This window comes from Acanthochromis polyacanthus, chromosome 21 (genome assembly GCF_021347895.1).
Source record: "Acanthochromis polyacanthus isolate Apoly-LR-REF ecotype Palm Island chromosome 21, KAUST_Apoly_ChrSc, whole genome shotgun sequence".
Lineage (NCBI taxonomy): Eukaryota > Metazoa > Chordata > Actinopteri > Pomacentridae > Acanthochromis > Acanthochromis polyacanthus.
Window position 1 is genome coordinate 2,877,854 of NC_067133.1, and position 18,992 is coordinate 2,896,845.

The 18,992-nt window shown below is 40.7% G+C and overlaps 1 protein-coding gene across 1 annotated transcript in view; it reads left to right on the top strand.

The window, feature by feature from the left end:
* Positions 1-18,992, top strand: part of prr36b (proline rich 36b) — a 39,961-nt gene that overhangs the window by 13,170 nt on the left and 7,799 nt on the right. The window contains 2 exon segments of the mRNA XM_051941484.1: positions 6,940-7,674; positions 8,087-8,174. Of these exon segments, the coding sequence (XP_051797444.1) occupies positions 7,047-7,674; positions 8,087-8,174 (716 nt within the window). The 5' untranslated portion in view covers positions 6,940-7,046.

Genomic DNA, 18,992 nt, shown 5'->3' on the forward strand with positions numbered 1-18,992 from the left:
AAAAGGCTACGCAACAAAAGACTCCTTCTGAATGATTAGCGGTGTTAGAAATAACTTTAAATCGGAGCCAAACCAAGTCGGTGCGTATGTGTAAAAGTTGCTTAAATTTACTCACACGTTTGGAACGGGATTTTCCTCTGTACAAACAATGGCAAGAAGCCGAAAGTAACGAACCAATGCCAAACTGACTCTCCTGTATCTCCTAACATGGAGATAGGAGATTCAGTTTGGATTTTCCAAGCTAAGGTTTGCCACATTCAGTCGTGGTTTTTATTTTCATACATTGCTTTTTATTTCATGTGAGACTTATTTTAGTCATGATAAGTACTCATATTTATCTCACATTTGCAAAATCAAGACCAAAGGATAACAACTGTAGCCTGCTCTTTGTTAAGGAAATAGTTGTTCTGCTCCAAATCCTTTGTGTGCATGTGTGTGCCACTGATGCCACAGGAGGTCAGGACAGCTGATGATGTTCAGCTGCCTGTTCTGAGGTAGTTTGACCAGAAACTCCTTTCAGGTTAAACCGTTTTATGTCCCAAACATTTCGCCAACATGTTTTGAAATGGACCTAATGTGGCTGGCAAAGCCATCTGTCTCGAATCAAACAACATTATGTCTCAGGTCATTGAGTACACTCCTTCCGTTATGGGTGGAAAATGCCAGCTTGTGTATTACATCCCAGACTGCAGAGAGGATTTCCCACAGCCAATCTTTTTAGTTGGTTCTTGGAGAGTAGCCGGAGTATTGAGACAGTGGGATGTAGGATAAACTATACCAAGGAAATGTGGAATGTGGGAGTCAAATGTGCCGCACCCACATGTTATTCCTAAATAGATTACAGATAAAAGGTATTAGCTTAGCAATGATTAAAAGTGTCCCGCTGACAAAATGTAATGTAGCTTTATGTAATGCAACCTAAAGCAATGCAAGCTCATTGTAAACCCTTAATGTAAAACCACTTTCAGCAGCTATAGTTAAAGTGCCAGTGAACCAGAAAATGCTTAATCCCTAGTTGCTTTAGCGAAGCTGCTTAGAGAAAACAAGAATTTTGCCTCAAAGATTTAATGGTCCGGATGCGTCATTGTGTGAAATGTGAAGCATGGGTTATGAAGGGAAGAGTAAGATTTTCCATAGATAACACAGTCATTAAGTCATTACTGGAATGGAAAACAAGTAAACTATTATAACTAGCTCTTTGAAATCTTCCGTTGTATTGCTGTGTGACATTATTACAGTTATAATCAAGCATTTTACAAGCTCTGGATTGGCTTATCTCTGACGCTGATCCTTCCAAATGTGCCCGCATAGCAACAACTCACTCAGTTTGAAAGTGAACAACTGCCTTCAATCTAATTAGGTCTAATGAAAACCTGTAATGGCATTAGCGGGATGAGGATGTTTCAGTTGGGAGTGCCACAGTAATTAGGGATGAAATTTTAGATAAAGCTGTTGCAATACGTTCAGGAGGACTGTGCGCTGAATCATTTATTTATCAGCCCAAAGCCTTACGTATGATACAATTAGGGGTGTCAGATGTTGGCGTATTTGCCGATAACTGATATGCCGATATTGTCCAACTCTCAATTTTCGATTCCGATATCAACCGATACTGATATATGTGGGCTATTGAGCTAATTTTAGGTAACATCACATATCTCCTGTTGTGGAATTAACACATCATGCCTGATTTTATTGTGATGCCCCATTGGATACATTCTCATATGCAACAAGGCTTTCCAAATGTAAACATTGTCTGTGCAAAAGAAGAAAACTACTAGCCTAGCCGCGCTAGACCCAGCTCTTAAGACACAAGGGTCTAGGAACGCTCGACAGGGAGGGGGGCGGGCTAAAAGGTTGTCTTTCAACTCACTCTGCAGCAATTGGGTAGGTATACAACCAATCAGCGCAACGGATAGGCTGACGTAGTACCGAGAGCACCGGATTGTGGCTAAGTCCCATTAGCTTCCCAACCAGCGGAGCCAACTGGTATATTAAGGATTTGCCGTATCCCGTCGGCATAAGTCCAAATACGTCTTTCTTCTCAATGAAACACTTCAGTGCCATCCTTTTGTTTATCTTTCAAGTTGAATTTTAGCTTCAAATCTTTAAGGGCTGTGGCCAAAGCTGAGTCGAAAGATAGCTGATTATTGTGCGCCGGTTGTTTCTGTGAGAATCGTCTCGCCTCTGTCGTCACATAGTTACACCCGCCTTCTGACTCTACACTTCATGGTGATTGGTCCGGCCAGTTTTAGGAGAATCCAGCCTCGAGTCTTATGGAGGGTAACTAGACCTACCCTGGCAGAGAATTAAATTCGTTGCCGTGGGTTGTCTAGCGCGGCTAGGCTAGAAAACTACTTCAACTTAAGTTGTGGAAACAATGCCATATTTATATATATTTTTAATTGTCTCAAACAACAGTTCACTCCCTCCCTCCTTCCCTCTATGAGCTGGTAAATGCCGGCGAAATCTAGGCATTAGTTTATTGGTTTTCTTGATAGGCAAAAAAAACCACAACGATATTGACCGATATTAAATTTTTAGGCCAATATCAGCCGATAATGCCCTATCCCTAGATAATGTGCATACAGTAGTGAATGAATTACTTTCATATTTCTTATGATAATCCAAAAACTTCAGCCCAGGTGTGCAGGATTACAGCATGGGAAGTTTTGACAGCAAAGTAAACGTACATTTTTAAATATCCGTTCAGTCTGTTTGGCTTCTGAAATGGTGAAAGTCCCGCTAATGTGGCATGGATCCCTCTTGGCTTCAGTTCCAGCTGAGAATAAATAACAAAACGTCTGTTCCCGCCCCGGTTTCCAGCCTGTTTATGGTCGCCAATGACTGATGCCGCTGATGACGCAGGGCTGGGTGGATGAGCCGTAGAGGCAGAGAAAAGTGCAATCTCACGGCTGCCTGGAGACTTGCAGGAGAATGAGAAATGTTGCTTTGGATTTGCAATCAGGATTTACCACTTTCACTAACACTGGCGGCGCAGGGTCCTCTGGAGAGGAGCGGTGAAATAAACAGCCGGGCCAGATGCTTTAGTTTACTGTGGGAAGAGCAGCAGCCAAACATAAACTGAACACCAGAGTCTGAAAGAGAGAGGAGGGGCGAAGACTGTGTCCTCTATTGGACACAGTCTTATTTCCTGGTTCACTTTGTGGTCAAATTAGGTCACAGATTTAACAGCGAAACCAGGTCTGAGTCAAACAGCGGTGTGGTTATATTAACCCTCGTGTCGTCCTGCGGGTCAAAATTGACCCGTTTTAAAGTTTGAAAATGTGGTTGGAAAAAAATATTTTCACTGCGAAACTTCTGATGTCCACATTTCAACATTTTTGGGAAATCTTTGAACATTTTTTTTGGTGGAAAAAAATAAATGTTAAAAATGTTTTTTAAGGAAATTGACAAAAAAATCCAATTTTTGCTCGATTTTGTTTGATTTTTTTTGTGAATGTTCTTAAAGAAAATAATAGAACTTTTGCTGACATGCAATCACTTTAGATATTTTTAGGGTTTTTTAAAGATTTATACTCCTTTTTAAAAAATATTTCCAAGAATTTTCGTGCCAAATTTGTTTTTGTTTTTTAAATAAAACTTTTAAGGGAAACTTTTAAGGAATTATTCGAAAATTGGAATTTTTTGGGTTGTTTTCAGACAAGGAAGCAATATTTTTTGGTGCCTGTAGATGAAGACAACAGGAGGGTTAAAAAGTTAGTTTGATTAGTTAAAACTTGAGGGATTGAGAAGTTGTGAAAGGAAGGGAGGCATTGTTCCTGAAGTGTTTCTTTCCATTCTTAAAAACACATTTCAAGTTTATCTTTAAATCACATCTTTTGGTCTCTTATTACAGAAACACTTGATTTGATGGCTTCATGTCTGAGAAGTAGTTTTTTTCTGGCCTTTATCAATCACCTGCAGTGTTCTGCTCTGTGATTGGATGTTTTTCTTGCTGATGCGCACCTTGGGAGTTAACTGGGAGCTCGGCTGTGGGAAGTGGGATGCAGAAGCAGGGAGCAATGGTGAAAAGTAATGGTTTTTAGTGGCGTCAGTGACCGCCAGCACATGTCTGGCCGCCACCAGTGTGCAGGTTGCACAGAGAAAATAACAGGGCCTGCTGTTTTGACGTGCACCATGCGACGGTTTATTTTGGCCTTCAGCCTCTTAAGTTGTCCCAGCTAGTGGCCTGTTGCGTTAGATGTGTGTATCCGTTCTTATGCGTTGTTTGAGATACATGGATCATTTTTCTTAGTCTCTGTTTTCCCCCTCTGGCTCTGCTCAGCTGCTCTGGCCATCTGTGCAAAGGCAAACAGAGAACAGAGGGATGGAAGGAGAGCGGGAGCAGTGGGGGAGGAAGGAGATCAAGGAGGGGGGAAAATGGCTGGAAGAAAGGGAGAATCAGCAGAGAAAGAAAGAAAGAAAGAAGGCCTTTTCACATGTGAAATTTAGTTCAGAGGATGAGTAGTGGATGACCGAAGAGGGGAAAGAAAGATGGAGAAGTGTATGCGGGAATTGTCTCCAGGAAACTGGAGGCATAAAGATGATGTCTGTCCTCGTCCAGAAATAGGAGAATGAGTGTGTGCAAGTTTAGGTCAGTGGAAACTAGGATGACTAGCGATGTCTGGATTTAAAGTCAGACCAGCAAACAGTCAGATCAGCCAATAGTGAGCTCATTTTGTGTCTTTTTTTCCCCCCTTGTCTCTTTACTGATGCTCTCCCACCTTCTCTTTCTGTTCCCATGCTCCACAGGCCAAGCCTCTTCCTCTGGGCTGGCCTCGGTGTTTGTCTCACCACTTAGACTCCTGCGCAGTCGGCTCCTCGCTCTGTTTGTAAACTCTGACAGGCCGGTTTCCTGCTACTCCCCCACTTCCCTCTCTGCTGCTCTCTGACTTGTAAAGATCCTGTATGGTCTTGTAAATTACCCTGCTTTTCCTTGGATAATAAGGTAGCTGGGGAAACAAAATACGATTCCAAATACTGGTGGTGACAGGGAATGACCTCCAGTGTTACAGATGGTTGCCTTTTGTCAGGCCTCATATGCTTCACATCCCAATTTTTTGTACTCAGATGCTCATGTCTCTGTTCTGTTGGTAACGTCTCAGTCAAACTGTCTCTGTCTTTGGGCTTATTGGGTTTATTGTACATGCCTTGACCCAGTTAGCAAATACTTCTGATCCTTTCTCCCCACCTTCTCTTTTTATACCCACTTTAATCTAGTAGTGGGAAGCAGGATGTGTTGACTTTTCTCATCCATTACAAAGTTTGAGCATCTTAACATTATTACAGGTGGCATTTGCATTTGTGTGTGTGTGTGTGTGTAATTTGCGTGCCAAACCTTTTTGCACTCCCTTAAGTGTACTATCCTAGAAAACTAGTCTTCCACACTAGTGACTCTTATGCTATTTTGTACCAAAAAAAAACAACCCACAGTAGCTACACTGGCCAAGTGTGTCACTGAGCTTTTTAGTGTCACAGAGGGGACCGTTTGCAAAAGCATTGCAGTTGGCGTTGAAATTAATGAGGGCTATTTGTAGAATTAGTTGTTTTTGCAGTGGGCATGGTGTCCTCTTCTGACTCTTAATTTTAAGCCCCAGATACGTCACACACATTAAACTGATTCAGTGAATGCTTTCATCGAATTGACCTCTAGGTTTCTGTCCAGGCAGGACTCATGAAGCTGTGTATGGAATCACAGGAGTGCCATAATTAAAGATAAAGCTGTTAAAAATAAGGAAATAAATGTGTAAATAAAAGAGGAAAAAATAATAAAATAAAAAATTAATCTGTTAAAAAATAAGGAAATAAATGAAGGAAAAATAATTTTAAAAAGACTAAATAAAAAATCTGTTCAAAAAATAAGGAAATAAATGTGTCAATATAAAGAGTAATAAATATATTTGAAAATATAAAGGTAAATTGTGTCTTTGCTTTTCTTTATTCCTTTTGTTTTTCCTTGTTTTTTTCCTTCTGTCATTCCTTTTTTTCTCTTTATTATACAGTCTATGGATCAGGTATTGACAACTCACCCTGGACAGAAAGCCCCACCCAAAGTCATTTGATTGGTAGCAAAATTGGAAAAGCAAAAGGAAAAAACAAAGGAGAAAACTGAAAAACAGACAATATTTACCTTTATATTTCCATATTTTTAATTAATTAATTTTGAATGTATTCCTCTTTATATTTACACATTTATTTCCTTACTTTTAAAACGATTTATTATTTTATTGATTCTTTTATTTATTTATCTTTATGTTTATACATTTATTTCCTTTTTTAACAGATTTAATTGTTTATTTATTATCCCCCGCCTCCACGAAGTGGAAAAGGGGGATATAGGTTTGGCGTCCGTCCGTCTGTCCGTGCGTCCGTCCGAGATGAAGGAGACAGCTTTTCTCGGAAACTATTGCAGCTAGGATTACGAAATTTAGTGTGTAGCTTCCCACCATGGACACCTTGATCAAGTTCGAAAATGAGACCTGTGTGATAATATTTAACAGAGTTATGCCCCTTGATCACTATTTTGGATATAGACTCATAGACATGTGGCGGGGGATATTGATGACCATGTCGTTTTGTTTAATTTATTCCTCTTTATATTTCCACATTTATTTACTTATAGGTTTATCTTTTATTATGGCACTCCAGTGATTCCATAGCTGTGATGTATTTTTGCACAGGTGTATGTATAAGGTTCAGTCCTCTCTTGGGTATTGCATTATTCTGGCATTTAATTTCTCTTGCATTTTTTTTTTTGTCCTAAATAAAGTCTGTGTGATGCTGAAGCTGTTAAAAGACTGAAGATTATGCTTTATCTGATTCTTAGGGCGACCTGCATTCCTGTGCCTCCGTCTGCTGATAGACTGAGAAGTGCTTTTCATGTCTGGTCTTGCTGTTGACTAACTGTGTTCTTCTGTATTTTCTCTCTCCCTCCAGACCAAATTTTGCTGTCTCCCAAAAGCCTCTAGAGTTGTGGCCATCCTGTGAGATTTAAGTCAGTCAGCCCTGCCCTGCAGAGACGGACCACTACCATTCAAGGGGAGATGAAGCCGGATGGGGTTCCCATAGCAGCGATGGAGCCAATGGAAACATTGGAGTCCAATCCTGCAAATGAGGCAGCACCAGCTGCAGGACAGGAGCCCAACCAGGCAGCCAGTCCAGTGGAGGGTGAGATACCACAGCAGCCGGCAGGTGAGATGGGTCAGGCAGAACCACACTCAGACCAGTCCAAGGAAACTGCAGCTGCCAAGACCAGCAACAAGACCTCAGGAGACCCCAAAGCCAAGACGACCAACAAGGCCCCAGCCAAGACAAAGCCCGGCGCCACCAACCCAACGAAGACCACACCCGGCTCACGGCCCAACACATCTCAGAGCCGCCTCTCAAACGGCGTGTCTAAACCTCAGACCAACGGTGTGGCGAAGAAGACCACACCTGCTGCAGAAAAGAAGAGCACCCCGACCTCAGCTCCATCCAAAAAACCAACCGGGACCGCTGGGGCCCCAGCCTCCAAGACGGCCACCAAAGTGGGTGAGAAGAAAGCCACAGGGACCGGCCCTAATACCAACAGCGCAAAGTCAGCGACCGGAACGGCAGCCAAAAAGACACCTTCCACAACCGCTAATGGTGTCAAGTCCAACACCATGGCAGCTGCTGCTAAAAAGCCCGCAGGTTGGTTGAAATGTCATCACAAAGCTGAAGGTTGACGTGTGTGTGCAAACATGAATATGGTTTTGCTGTCTGAGAAAAAGAAACAGTGAGTCTAGCATAAAGCATTTTCACAGCTCCATCTCTAATAAGGAGTGTTCATCGTAATGTGATGACACGCAGATAGATGCTCACTGGATGGATTCAGCACACATATTAGACATGCCAGAATGGCTGCTGCTAAACTATAAATGCATTTGCCCCAAAACCCTGTGACACACTGTATGAAACATGTCCTGCCTGAGCTGTATCTGGGCAATATGCTGCTATATTCTATATACAGTAATGCTATAATTCAGCTTGTAATGGTGTTCTTATTGCATTTCACATTTCTTAACTTTTTTCTTTCACCTCTGCTCTCCTCTACATCCTCCAGCCCCAAAACCTGCTTCTGCAACACCCACCAAACCGAGCTCTGCTGCCTCACCCAAACCTGATAAGCCCCCAGTTTCCAAGACAACCAGGTAGGTTTGACATTTGAGTGGAATTGAAGCCTCGCCCAGGCTTCAATGTGTGTCTGTGTACGAGCACACACAAAACTGTGTGTTTGTAGATAGAGCAGGCTGCCTATAATTGCTCCTTTTCTCAGACATCCTCAAGGCAAAATGTTCTAAGTGAGCTCCTTTTATGAAATAGCCTTTCGAGTGGTTTGCTAGCAAATCATCAAATCTGCTCCAGAACAGCAGCGAATCCGAATAAATGACCAAATAGACGAGAGAGTAAGTTCAGCATTATACAGCTCCTCAGTGCCAAGTGCAAAGCAGTCAGTTCAAACGGCATCACTTGGCTCAAGGTTCAAAGAGGACGCTGTTTAAGAAAGAACACCCTGGAGGAAGGAGGGACAATGATCTCCCACATAGCAGGTTTGAGGAGCTGGTCATAAGTAGGCCAGCAAGCAGCCGATGTCAGAACAAGCCTTAGAGGAATGCCTCACAGGGTTTCATCAGAGCAAGCATTATACAGCATTATTAATAAAACAAGTTTTGGGGAGGGCGTTAGAGAGGGGAGGATGTGCAGTTGGATGAATTAGCTGATAGCTCAGAATGTTTTGGCTTCTTCAGAATGAGCGTTTGTTTGTGCTTCTGTAAGGCGGCGTGTCCTGCGTCTGTCTGTGTGGAATCAGATGTGTTTCTCACCTAAGTCACACTGTGTGCATGGTGTTGGATCCTGAGGTGATTTGGAGATAGACCAGGGTAGGAGGATGAAGGAGGCCTTTGTCTGAGACGGTGATGATCATAATCAGACGGAGCCTTTGGGAGTCTGACTGCTCCGTGAATAGCTCGTCTCTCTGTTTGTTCGTTTGTTTATTAAAGCAATGGCTGCTTTCTTCCTTACTGTTATGTCACTGAGTTGGTATGTGTGCACGTTGCTGAATCGGAGACACTACATCAAAGAGATTGGACCATTCGGAGCAAAGATCTTAAATAAATACTGGCGCATGTTTTCCGAACAATGCGATTATTTGTCCATTGTGCCAGTATTCATTCATTGTTTTGGTATTTATTCAGTAAAGGCAAACTTTTTTTCTTGTAATTTTTAGCAACACTTGAAAAAAATTGCTCATATTTACACCTCAGCAGTGACCATCATGGTTCAGTTCACCTTGGCAGTTAAAGGGAAGACAAAATGCCAAAGACCTCAGCTGTGTGTGAACATTTCAAACTGTGCAACAACAAAACAAAGGCCAAATATACAATTTGAAACTGGGCTACTAGGGTGGCATAACATACATAAAAAGTAAGTACAGGAGGTCCTCGGTTTACGACTTGATTGACCTACGGCATTTTGTTGTTGAACTGGTTACATGGAACTAGTTGGCGAACGGAGCGGATGAATACGTCGTATAAGACGGCTTTGTTTCGATTCTCCAGTTGTACGCCACTCTAGATTGTGCTACATTTGCTAACTTTTTTCCCTTTGTTATGGCTCCCAATCATAAGTCAGACTCTTCTGATGGCAGTGCTTCAAAGAAAAGGAAAGCCATCTCCATGGAAGTGAAATTAGATGTAATAAGATGCTTGGAACAGGGTGAAACACCGACGAACATCAGTCAAGTTGTAAAAACAGGTCAACATGTTGTAGTGACCCTCTGTGATGAATGAGTAAGACTTTATCTGGTTCTCTGGTGATTTATTGAACCTTCACACAGGCTACCGTGGGCCGTAGCCAACGCCAAAATAACTACAAAAAAACCCATAACTTAGCTCCAGAATTAGCTGCAGTTACCGGCTCTCTCTACTGCTGACTCTCAGCCAATCAGAGGTGAGCTAACTAAACATGACACGTTCACTGTCATTAGGTAAATCTGGAACTGAACTATAAAGATTGAAACATCAACAACAGTATCAGTCCATTACAGTATTCTGTTATCTTCCTGTAAAATGATTCATACATGCATGAAAGTCGTTGGGGTTCATGACTTTTCCGAAGACCTGATCGATATCGTGATGCACGTAACAGCTTTGTTTACATTTTCGACTTACGTAGATCCATAGGAACGGAACTCTTGCATAACTCGAGGACCCCCTGTCGTAGATTATTCTTTGACAATACAAAAAAGGAAGACCAAACTTTGCTGAACCTATGCTTCTTGTCCAGACGCCACATGATCAAAACATGCTGTTACTCTGCATGGAAAGTAACCCTTTAAGCTTCAGTGTACCGCCGGCGGTACACCTACTAATTTGCATAGGAATTTCAAGAATGTCCGACGGCCGCAAACGCGCTTATACAAACACTATACACCGATGGAAAGCTTAGATTCTCATGAATCTGCTGGTATAAACCACTTTCAGATGCGATTACCACAGCGGGTGAGAAAAACACATTTGTCCGACAAAAACGAATATTCATCCATCCGTTCTCTATACACGGCTTCAACGCACACAGCGCGACTCACATTTCCGGGTTCATTATTATACACAAAAAAAAAGATGCCACAAAAAACGGCCATAATCCAACCTTTTACATCCAGATGACACAAGCCAGGAAACTATTTTGTCCAAAACATGTCCTGAAGTCGGTATAAAATCCCCGAATCGGTCCTTTTCAAGGAAATGCACCTCGCGATGCCCGTCCAATATTCCCCGTATTTTTCGTAATTTTTTTAATTTAAAAATAGAATATTAGCGATTTTTTTGTACTGAAAACGGCTGGAATTGACTGAAGCTTAAAGGGTTAAACTGATTGAAATTAAACATAATATAATGCGGCTATGGCAGTCATTGGTATAAAACACACAGACACAGCCCAGTCTACTAAAACTGCAGCTTGTAGCGGGTGCATCCGTCAGCCTTCTCAACCAATCTCAAAGCTCTGCAGCAGACTCTACCGTTTCAAAAACTGATAACGAAGAAAAGACACTGAGAGATAGCAGATGCCTCCAAATGCTCCAGTGTCTGACACACCCAGTCTCTGAAATACAGCAATCTGTGAGGACTGTGAGTTCTTTTCGTGTGTGTTTGTATCAAAAATGAAGAAACAGGAACAGAGTAGAGGACAGGAATAGTAATATTACTGTTTTTCCTTTTGACATACCCACCTATTCTTGTCTCTGTTTAGTCGCTGACAATATAATACCATGTGCCTGCTCAAATAATATGATAACACAACATAATAGTAATAATAAAATGCAATACTGAGTTGCCAGGAGCCTTTTTCTACCTGACAACCAAGGTGTTTTAGATCCCTTCCCCCACTGCACTCTCCATGAGCCACGTGTAGCAACTGGATAGTGGAGATTACGCTCAGATTACAGCTTTATACAATGGTTGATATGCAAACATCTCATTATGAAGAATTACACAAGGGCACGCTGGTAATCACCGGCACCGTGGAGAACACTCACTATGCAACCTTTACCAACTGTCCTGGTGATTTAATTTCCAAGTACAGGCGACCTTTAGTTGTGTTCCCCCAGTTTTCAGCGAGCTGCACTCATTTTAATAACACAAAACACCTCACACGAAAAGGAGCTGTGCAAAATTTCTGTCCACTACTCCAAAAAATCTATTTTGAGTCCGATCTTGCAGCATGTTGGTGAAGTTTTTGAACAACAAAAACACCTTAGCTCATCAGTTAAGCAGATAAATGGGCACTTTTGTTGAAACATGGCGCTGTAGTTGTTATTGTAATCAGGTCAGGCTGTTAGGGCGTATTTAAAGTAAAAATATGATGCAGTGTTTTGTGTTGATACCGTGGGAGTAAGTAATAACGTGTTGCCCAGAGAAGGATTTTGCCGCAGCAGACCTACATATGAATCCCCATGAGAGCGGCATTACTGACGATAGGCTTCTCTGACAGAACTCTGTAGCCTCGCAGGCGTACTTTGCTAAGTGTGTGAGTGCACGTTAGCATTTGTGTACGTGATGTGCTTTGACAGGGCCATAAATTTCTGCTTTAATTAGATTTTGCCCTTTTCCTACCTCGCTCAGTCCTTAATTCAGGCCTGCTATCAATATAATGATGGAGAGCTGGACAGACGCATTAACTGCTGAAGGAGACACACCCCTGTTGTCTCACACACGTCCACAGTATTCCTCTAAAAGTTTAATTGATTTAATTCCATCCACTGCAGGCTCCAGTTATCAGACAAATAAAAGTGCAGAGCAAATGCAGTTTGGCCAAGTGATTCCAGCCTAATTTAAGGTCGCTGACAAATGTTTGGTTTCTCCTAATCAACAAGGGGTTTTAGGTAAATTGAATTTGGGTTTTGTAGTTGCTTCTGCAGTTACCTTTGTCTTGCTGTTGTAACTTCTTACTTCTGCTTTTATATTGGAGGGCGATAGCTTCTTCTACGTAGATGATTACCAACAGAAACTAGCTTTCTTCACATTACTACCAAAACAAGACAGTGAGAGTGTAGAAGTTACAAACAGGGCTGCAGGTAATCATTGCTTTTGTTGGTATTTCATTTCTTCATTCGATCAGTTAGCTGTTTGGTCTACAACATGTCAGAATATTGAGGAAAATATTTCCTAAAGCCCAAGATGACATTCTTAAATGACTCGTTTCATCCATAACCCAAAGACATTCTGTAAACCAATTAACCAACTGTCAGAATTGTTGCTGATTAATTTAGTAGATTATGGATTAATCGTTGCAGCTCCATCACACTTCATGTTACCTGATTATCAAACAGCAACAGGTCAATGAGGGTGGAGAAGTTGAAAGTGATACATTCTATGTGTACCACAGGTCGTGAATAAAAAGTAAAGATTTTTGATGTGTACATCTTGTATGTATGTGTGTTTGCATTATGCATGAAGATGTGAACTGGGTCACCTTTATATGCATGTTTATAGATACAGTACATGTATATTTTGACAAGCGTGTTTTCTATTTGTACTTTTGCTTGCATTGGCACTCCTGTGTTCATTATAATGTGTGTGTGTGTGTGCGTGTGTGTACGTGTGCATGTGTGCACCTGCTGTGTGAAGCAGATTGCCTACGGCATGCAGCTTGTGACAAGAAATATTTGAGCCTGCTTAGTGTCCAAACACAGGAAGCGGAAATCATCGTTGGGTATTTGAACATCCTATCTGCCCAAGCTGCATTGTATGCTGATGGTTTAAGTCCCAGCTTGTGTGCGTCAATATTATCCAGTTTTTAGCTTTCTTGTGCAGCTGCAAAGATGGGTCTTGTCCAGTTATGCATGAATAATTTGCTACTGGTATGCAGCACACAAACAGAGCAGTACCACACTGTGAATTTGTGATATGTGTTTTTCTATACGTACACGCCGTGCTCATGGATGTCCGCTGAGCAGGAACAGCATGCAATTAGCATGCAGGGCATGTGTTCATTTGCTGGTGTGATACTCGGTGTGATGTGGAGGTAAAGGGGGAAGGGAGACATACATGCCGGTCTGCTGGACACGTGGTACAAGTGCACGTGACGCTGAGCCGCTTTCTCCTGCTGTCTGTGAATGCAGCAGAGTGAAGTAAAGCAAAAATGGTGGCGGTAGAGTATGGAAGCTACATGCTTGAATAAGTCATGCCGTCCCTGCTGAGCTCCCATCACTGCTGCCAGAGATGAACAGAGTGTTAGGGCTGTGCACGTAGAGAGTGAGAGGAACGGAGGTGGAGAAAGGAAGGCGAGGACCAGAGAGCACCTCTGCGTGAGATCGAGGGCGATATTTCCATCTTGTGTGTCAGAGGGCAGAGCAAGGGTATTCAGTCCTTTATGTGAAACCTCTGAGGAAATGGGATGAGTTGGCTTTTGGGCAGTCAGAAGTTTTTCCTCATCCCTTTTTTTTCCTATTCATTCAGCCACCCATGTTCCCTCATTAGTCATGCTGTTTTCCTCACTGATGGTCCCTCAGGGATGATAAAGTTTTATTGGAGTGGATTGCATGCCACCCACCTGATGATCTAACAAATTACTGCTGATGTAACGGTCCGACACTGCTGGCTGTGGCGAGCAGCAGCAGCAGCAGCAGCAGGCAGGTCCTCGCCTCAGACACCGTTCATCCGTCCAGCGTGAAGCAGACGACATGTTGCGCAGGCTGTAAATCTTCCATCCTGCCATGGGTGTGGTCAATGACTCCGTAAAGCACGCTTCCGCTGCCATGATTTTATTGGGGTGCACCCGCAGAGCCAATTAGTAAATGGATTTAGTGGGAATGAGCTGGAGGGAGGGAGGGAAGGAGTGACGGACAGAAGGAGGCGTTGTCTGAATGTGAGACACAGATGTTTTTGTGCTGCAGACGTTTGGCAGGTGTGATAGATGTTGAACATGCTTGATGGAAAGTAGTGATTTCCTGTCTTCCAGACCCACATATTAGTCGTTGTACATAAACATAAAAAATAAAATATCGATTGTCCTGAGATTGAACTATGCCTTCTTTTGAAAAATCCATATTTTCATTTTTTAAACTCTTCTTACTAAAACCCATTCAGAGTGTGTGCATCGCTGCATCACTTTTGATTAATTTTAATAAGTGATTTGGTTACACTTGGACTGACATCGTGACTGTTCTCAATATTTCTGGTCCTGTGAAGATGTAGAGATGGCTTGTGTCTCTCTCAAACAGTTGATTATTTAAAAAGACAAAGAATATTTGAGAGCTTCATATTTCACTTTACCGTAAGCATGTTTTGTTTTAATTGAATCCACATTTAGCGGTACAGTACATGAGTGATTCATGGGGGTCTGGTGGAATTTATCGGAGCCTCGAGGTCCTCGATTACTGCTTTCATGCTGCAGAAAAGCGCTACAGGCAGGTAGGCAGACACCACTAGGGCTATTATAAACGGCCCTCTTTGTCCCATAAAAATACCTTATTAGAGGGAGAATAGCAATCATTATCACTTTTATGGAAAAGAGATCTGATCAGGTTCATTTAACCCAGGGGTGTCAAACATGTGGCCAACGGACCAGAACCACAGGACGACTTTTTAAAATGTAATAATTACAGAGAAGACATTAACTGTAAATTGTACATTTGTATAACTATAAATTTAAAATAATTTCTAGACCATGACAAGTTGTTTTGATCATAAAGTAGAACACTAGATTCACATTTGTCGTTTTGCGTCTCATTTTTTTAATATTATGTCTTGTTTTTGTTTTTTTGTCTTTTTTCCTGACTTTTTTCTCTTTTTTGTTTTGTTTCGTGTCATTTGTCTCATTTTTGTCATTCTTTGTCTCGTTTTTGTCATTTTGCGTCTCCTTTTTATACTATTATGCCTTGTTTTTGTTTTTTTTGTCTTTTTTTTGTGAGTCTTTTGCCATTTTGATCATAAAGTAAAATACTACATCATTCAGTTCCAGATACCTGTGATTAAATGTTGTGTTCCTTTGTAGACACTCTGTTATCTAGAAGTTGCAATGCACGTGTAAATCAGAATCAGAAAGCCTTTATTGCCAAGTGAGTACACACAATTAATTTGACTTGGTGTATAGAGAGCAGTGCCCAGCAACAACAACAGACAGTAAAACCAGGGTAATAAATTAGAATATTTTTAAATTACAGCATTGCCCATAAGAGTATTGCATATGAGGTTTGAAGTTGTTGAGAATGTTTTGGAAGAAAGATAATTCCTGAGATGTGAACATTTTTAGAATGTACTTTTTGCAGTAAAACAAAGGAAAAATGTGGAGTTGTGGTTATTTTTCGGTTTTTATGCTGTGATTTTACTGGTCACTTGAGATCAAATTGCTCTGAATGTGACCCCTGAACTAAAATGAGTTTGACAGCCCTGATTTAACCATCGCTCCATGTGTTGCTCCATCTTTTTTGCTGCTCATTCACCCTATCGTCTATAATTTGGTGCTTTGTTTTAAAAGGAGGGAGTTCCTCTTCACCACAGTTGGTCGCCTTTGCTGCAGGGAAGACGCCTGAACGCACGCTTGCTTTGCTCCTGCTTACTCATTCGTCACTTTCATGGATCTCATTATTATCATTATTTAAATCATAGCCTGGGTCTTCTTGTATCGCAGCGAAGCAGCGCCGGCACCAGCAGGCAGCCATGATCTTACACACAGCAATCCATTCACGGCTCCGGCGACTGAAGAAATGCTGAAATGAAGCTGAAATGCTGTCAGGCAACTACAGCGAACTTTAAGTATTGTGTGCCTGAGTGCCCCCGTGGCAACAAACCGTCAGAGTCGTGTGATTTTTCAGCTCCAGTACATTTCTGGGTGTTTTTCAATGTTTCCTTTAACCCCAATTTATAGTGTGTCTCTAAGCAAAGCCTACGGTGAAATGTGAACAATGAACGCAGCTTTTCTCCTTTGATAGATTCTGCCCTCTAAAGCAAATGTTGATGCGTCATTTAAATACTACAATAACTCCTAATAGTCTTCTCAGTCATTTGGCTGACAGTAAACTTAACGCTGGTGTCGTCCTGCGGGTCAAAATTGACCCGTTTTAATTTTTGAAAATGTGGAAAAAATATGTATTTTTACTGTAAAACTTCTGATGTCACATTTTCAACATTTTTGGGAAATCTTTGAACATTTTTGGTGGGGAAAAAAAATTAAAAAAAAATGTTTCTTTAGAACATTCACATAAAAATCAACCAAAATCCAACGAATTTCGTTGGATTTTGGTTGATTTTTATGTGAATGTTCTTAAAGAAAATAGTAGAAGTTTTGCTGATATATGTGTAATCACTTCAGATATTTTTAGAATTTTTTTTGAAGGATTTTTACTAATTTTTGGAAAATATTTACAAGATTTTTCTTGCCAAATTTGGGGGATTTTTTTTAAAAACAAAACTTTTAATGGAAACTTTTAATGCATTTATTGGAATTTTCTTCCTGATTGTTTTGCAAATTTTCAGAAATTTGGGGAATTTTTTTTGCTGAGTTTTTGTATTTTTTTTTTTTCCCCAGACAAGGAAACCACATTTTTGGTGCCCGTAAATGAGGAGGACAACAGAAGGGTTAATTACAAAGAAAAGCGTTACTGTATTCACACATTGTCTCCACGGTAGAGTTGTGTTAAATCACCTCTAATCCCACGACACACAACATCTCATTCTGCTGTGGCTTATTCTCTGACAATACTGTGACTGTGCAAACAGCTTTATTTGTTCATCAGGAAGACAGCACTGTAAAAGATTATGAGTAATCAGATAATGATGATCTGCTCATTGTTTCTTCTCTCTCAGTTCACTTTGCTTGAATGAAAACCGCCATTCTTTTACCAGACATTCAGAATATTTGTGTAAAAAGTGAAAGAAAGTAATAAAACAAAGAAAATACTCTTATATTCCTTTTTATATGAAATTCTTATAAATTAACATTGGCCACAGCTTGCAATAAAGAACAAAGAAAATGCAAAAATGAACAAATATTAAGCCAGATCAAAAGGATAAAACCAATATATGCACATTAAACGTTTTCTCACAGCAGCAGTCGACGTGAATCTCTCTCTCACTTCGTCTCCAACTCCCTCTTGCCTCGTTCTTTCCCAGTGACCTGGTTAATTTCCAGCGCTCTTCAAAGTCCTCCTGCCTTTTTGGATTATCCATATTCCTTTTATCAGGCAGATTATTGTGAATGCTCTCTTTGAATATCCCATTAGCATACTTCATCTCTAATGCCAGTCTCTATCTTTTAATTCTCCTCATTCTCCTGTCCCTGTAATTCTTATCTTTTACTCTCTAATTCCGGCATCACCATGGGGTAGTTTTTTTTTTTCTTTTCCGGGAACTTATTTTCATTTTGGGCTTAAAATCTTAACATCTTTCTCACTCAGGCCACAGGATTTTGCAGTAGAGAATAATACAGAGAAAAACGTGAACTCTGATGGAAGTCAGCGATTTATTTACTTTGTTAAATAGGGTTTTTTTGGCCAGCACATTTCACAACTTCTCCATGTCATCACCGTGCCAGTTATTAGGCGTTTTGATCTCTTTCTCTCTTTTATTCTTCCTACAACAAAATTAGAAGTGTAGAAGGATTTGTTTTGCTCCAAAAACATCAGAACAGGGTGTCAAACTCATTTCGGTTCAGGAGCAACGTTCAGCCCAGTTTGATCTCAAAATAGACAGACCAGTAAAATCACAGCATAATAATCTACAAATAACCACAACTCCGATTTTTTTTTTCCTTCGTGTTAGTGCAAAAAAAAAAAACACACTCTGAAAATGTCCACATTCAAGGAATTATCTACAAAGGCACAAAACATTTAGTCACAGGCATCTGGAACTTACTGATATAGTATTTTACTTTAAAAATGACAAAAAACAACAAAAGCAAGACAAAATATTACAAAAACAAGACACAAAACCACAAAAGCAAGAAACAAAATGACAAAAAAATTGAACAAAGCGACAAAAAATAGACAAACGAGACAAGAAAAATGACGTAAACATGAAACAAAATGATCAGAAAAGGTACTAAAAACAATGAATAAAGTGAAACGCAAAGTGTCATAAATGAGGCGAACATAAGCAGGACAAAACGGAAACACAAAACGACAAAAACATGAGACAACAGTCCGCCAAAAAAAGGCAATGCGCAACAAAAACAAGACAAAATGTTACAAAAATGAGACACAAAAGAAGAATGAATAATGTAGTATTTTATTTTCTAATGAAAACAACTTGTCATAGTCTAAAAATTATTTTAGATTTAGAGTTTCACAAACTTACAACTTGCAGCTAATGTCTTCTCTGTAATTTTTACACTTAAAGTTGTCCTGTGGGCCGAATTGGACCCTCTGGGGCGCCGGTTTTGGCCCACGGACCACATGTTTGGCACCCAGCATTAGAACATTTAGACAGTATGATGGCATAATTCATCAGACATTAATCATGATTGAATTTACA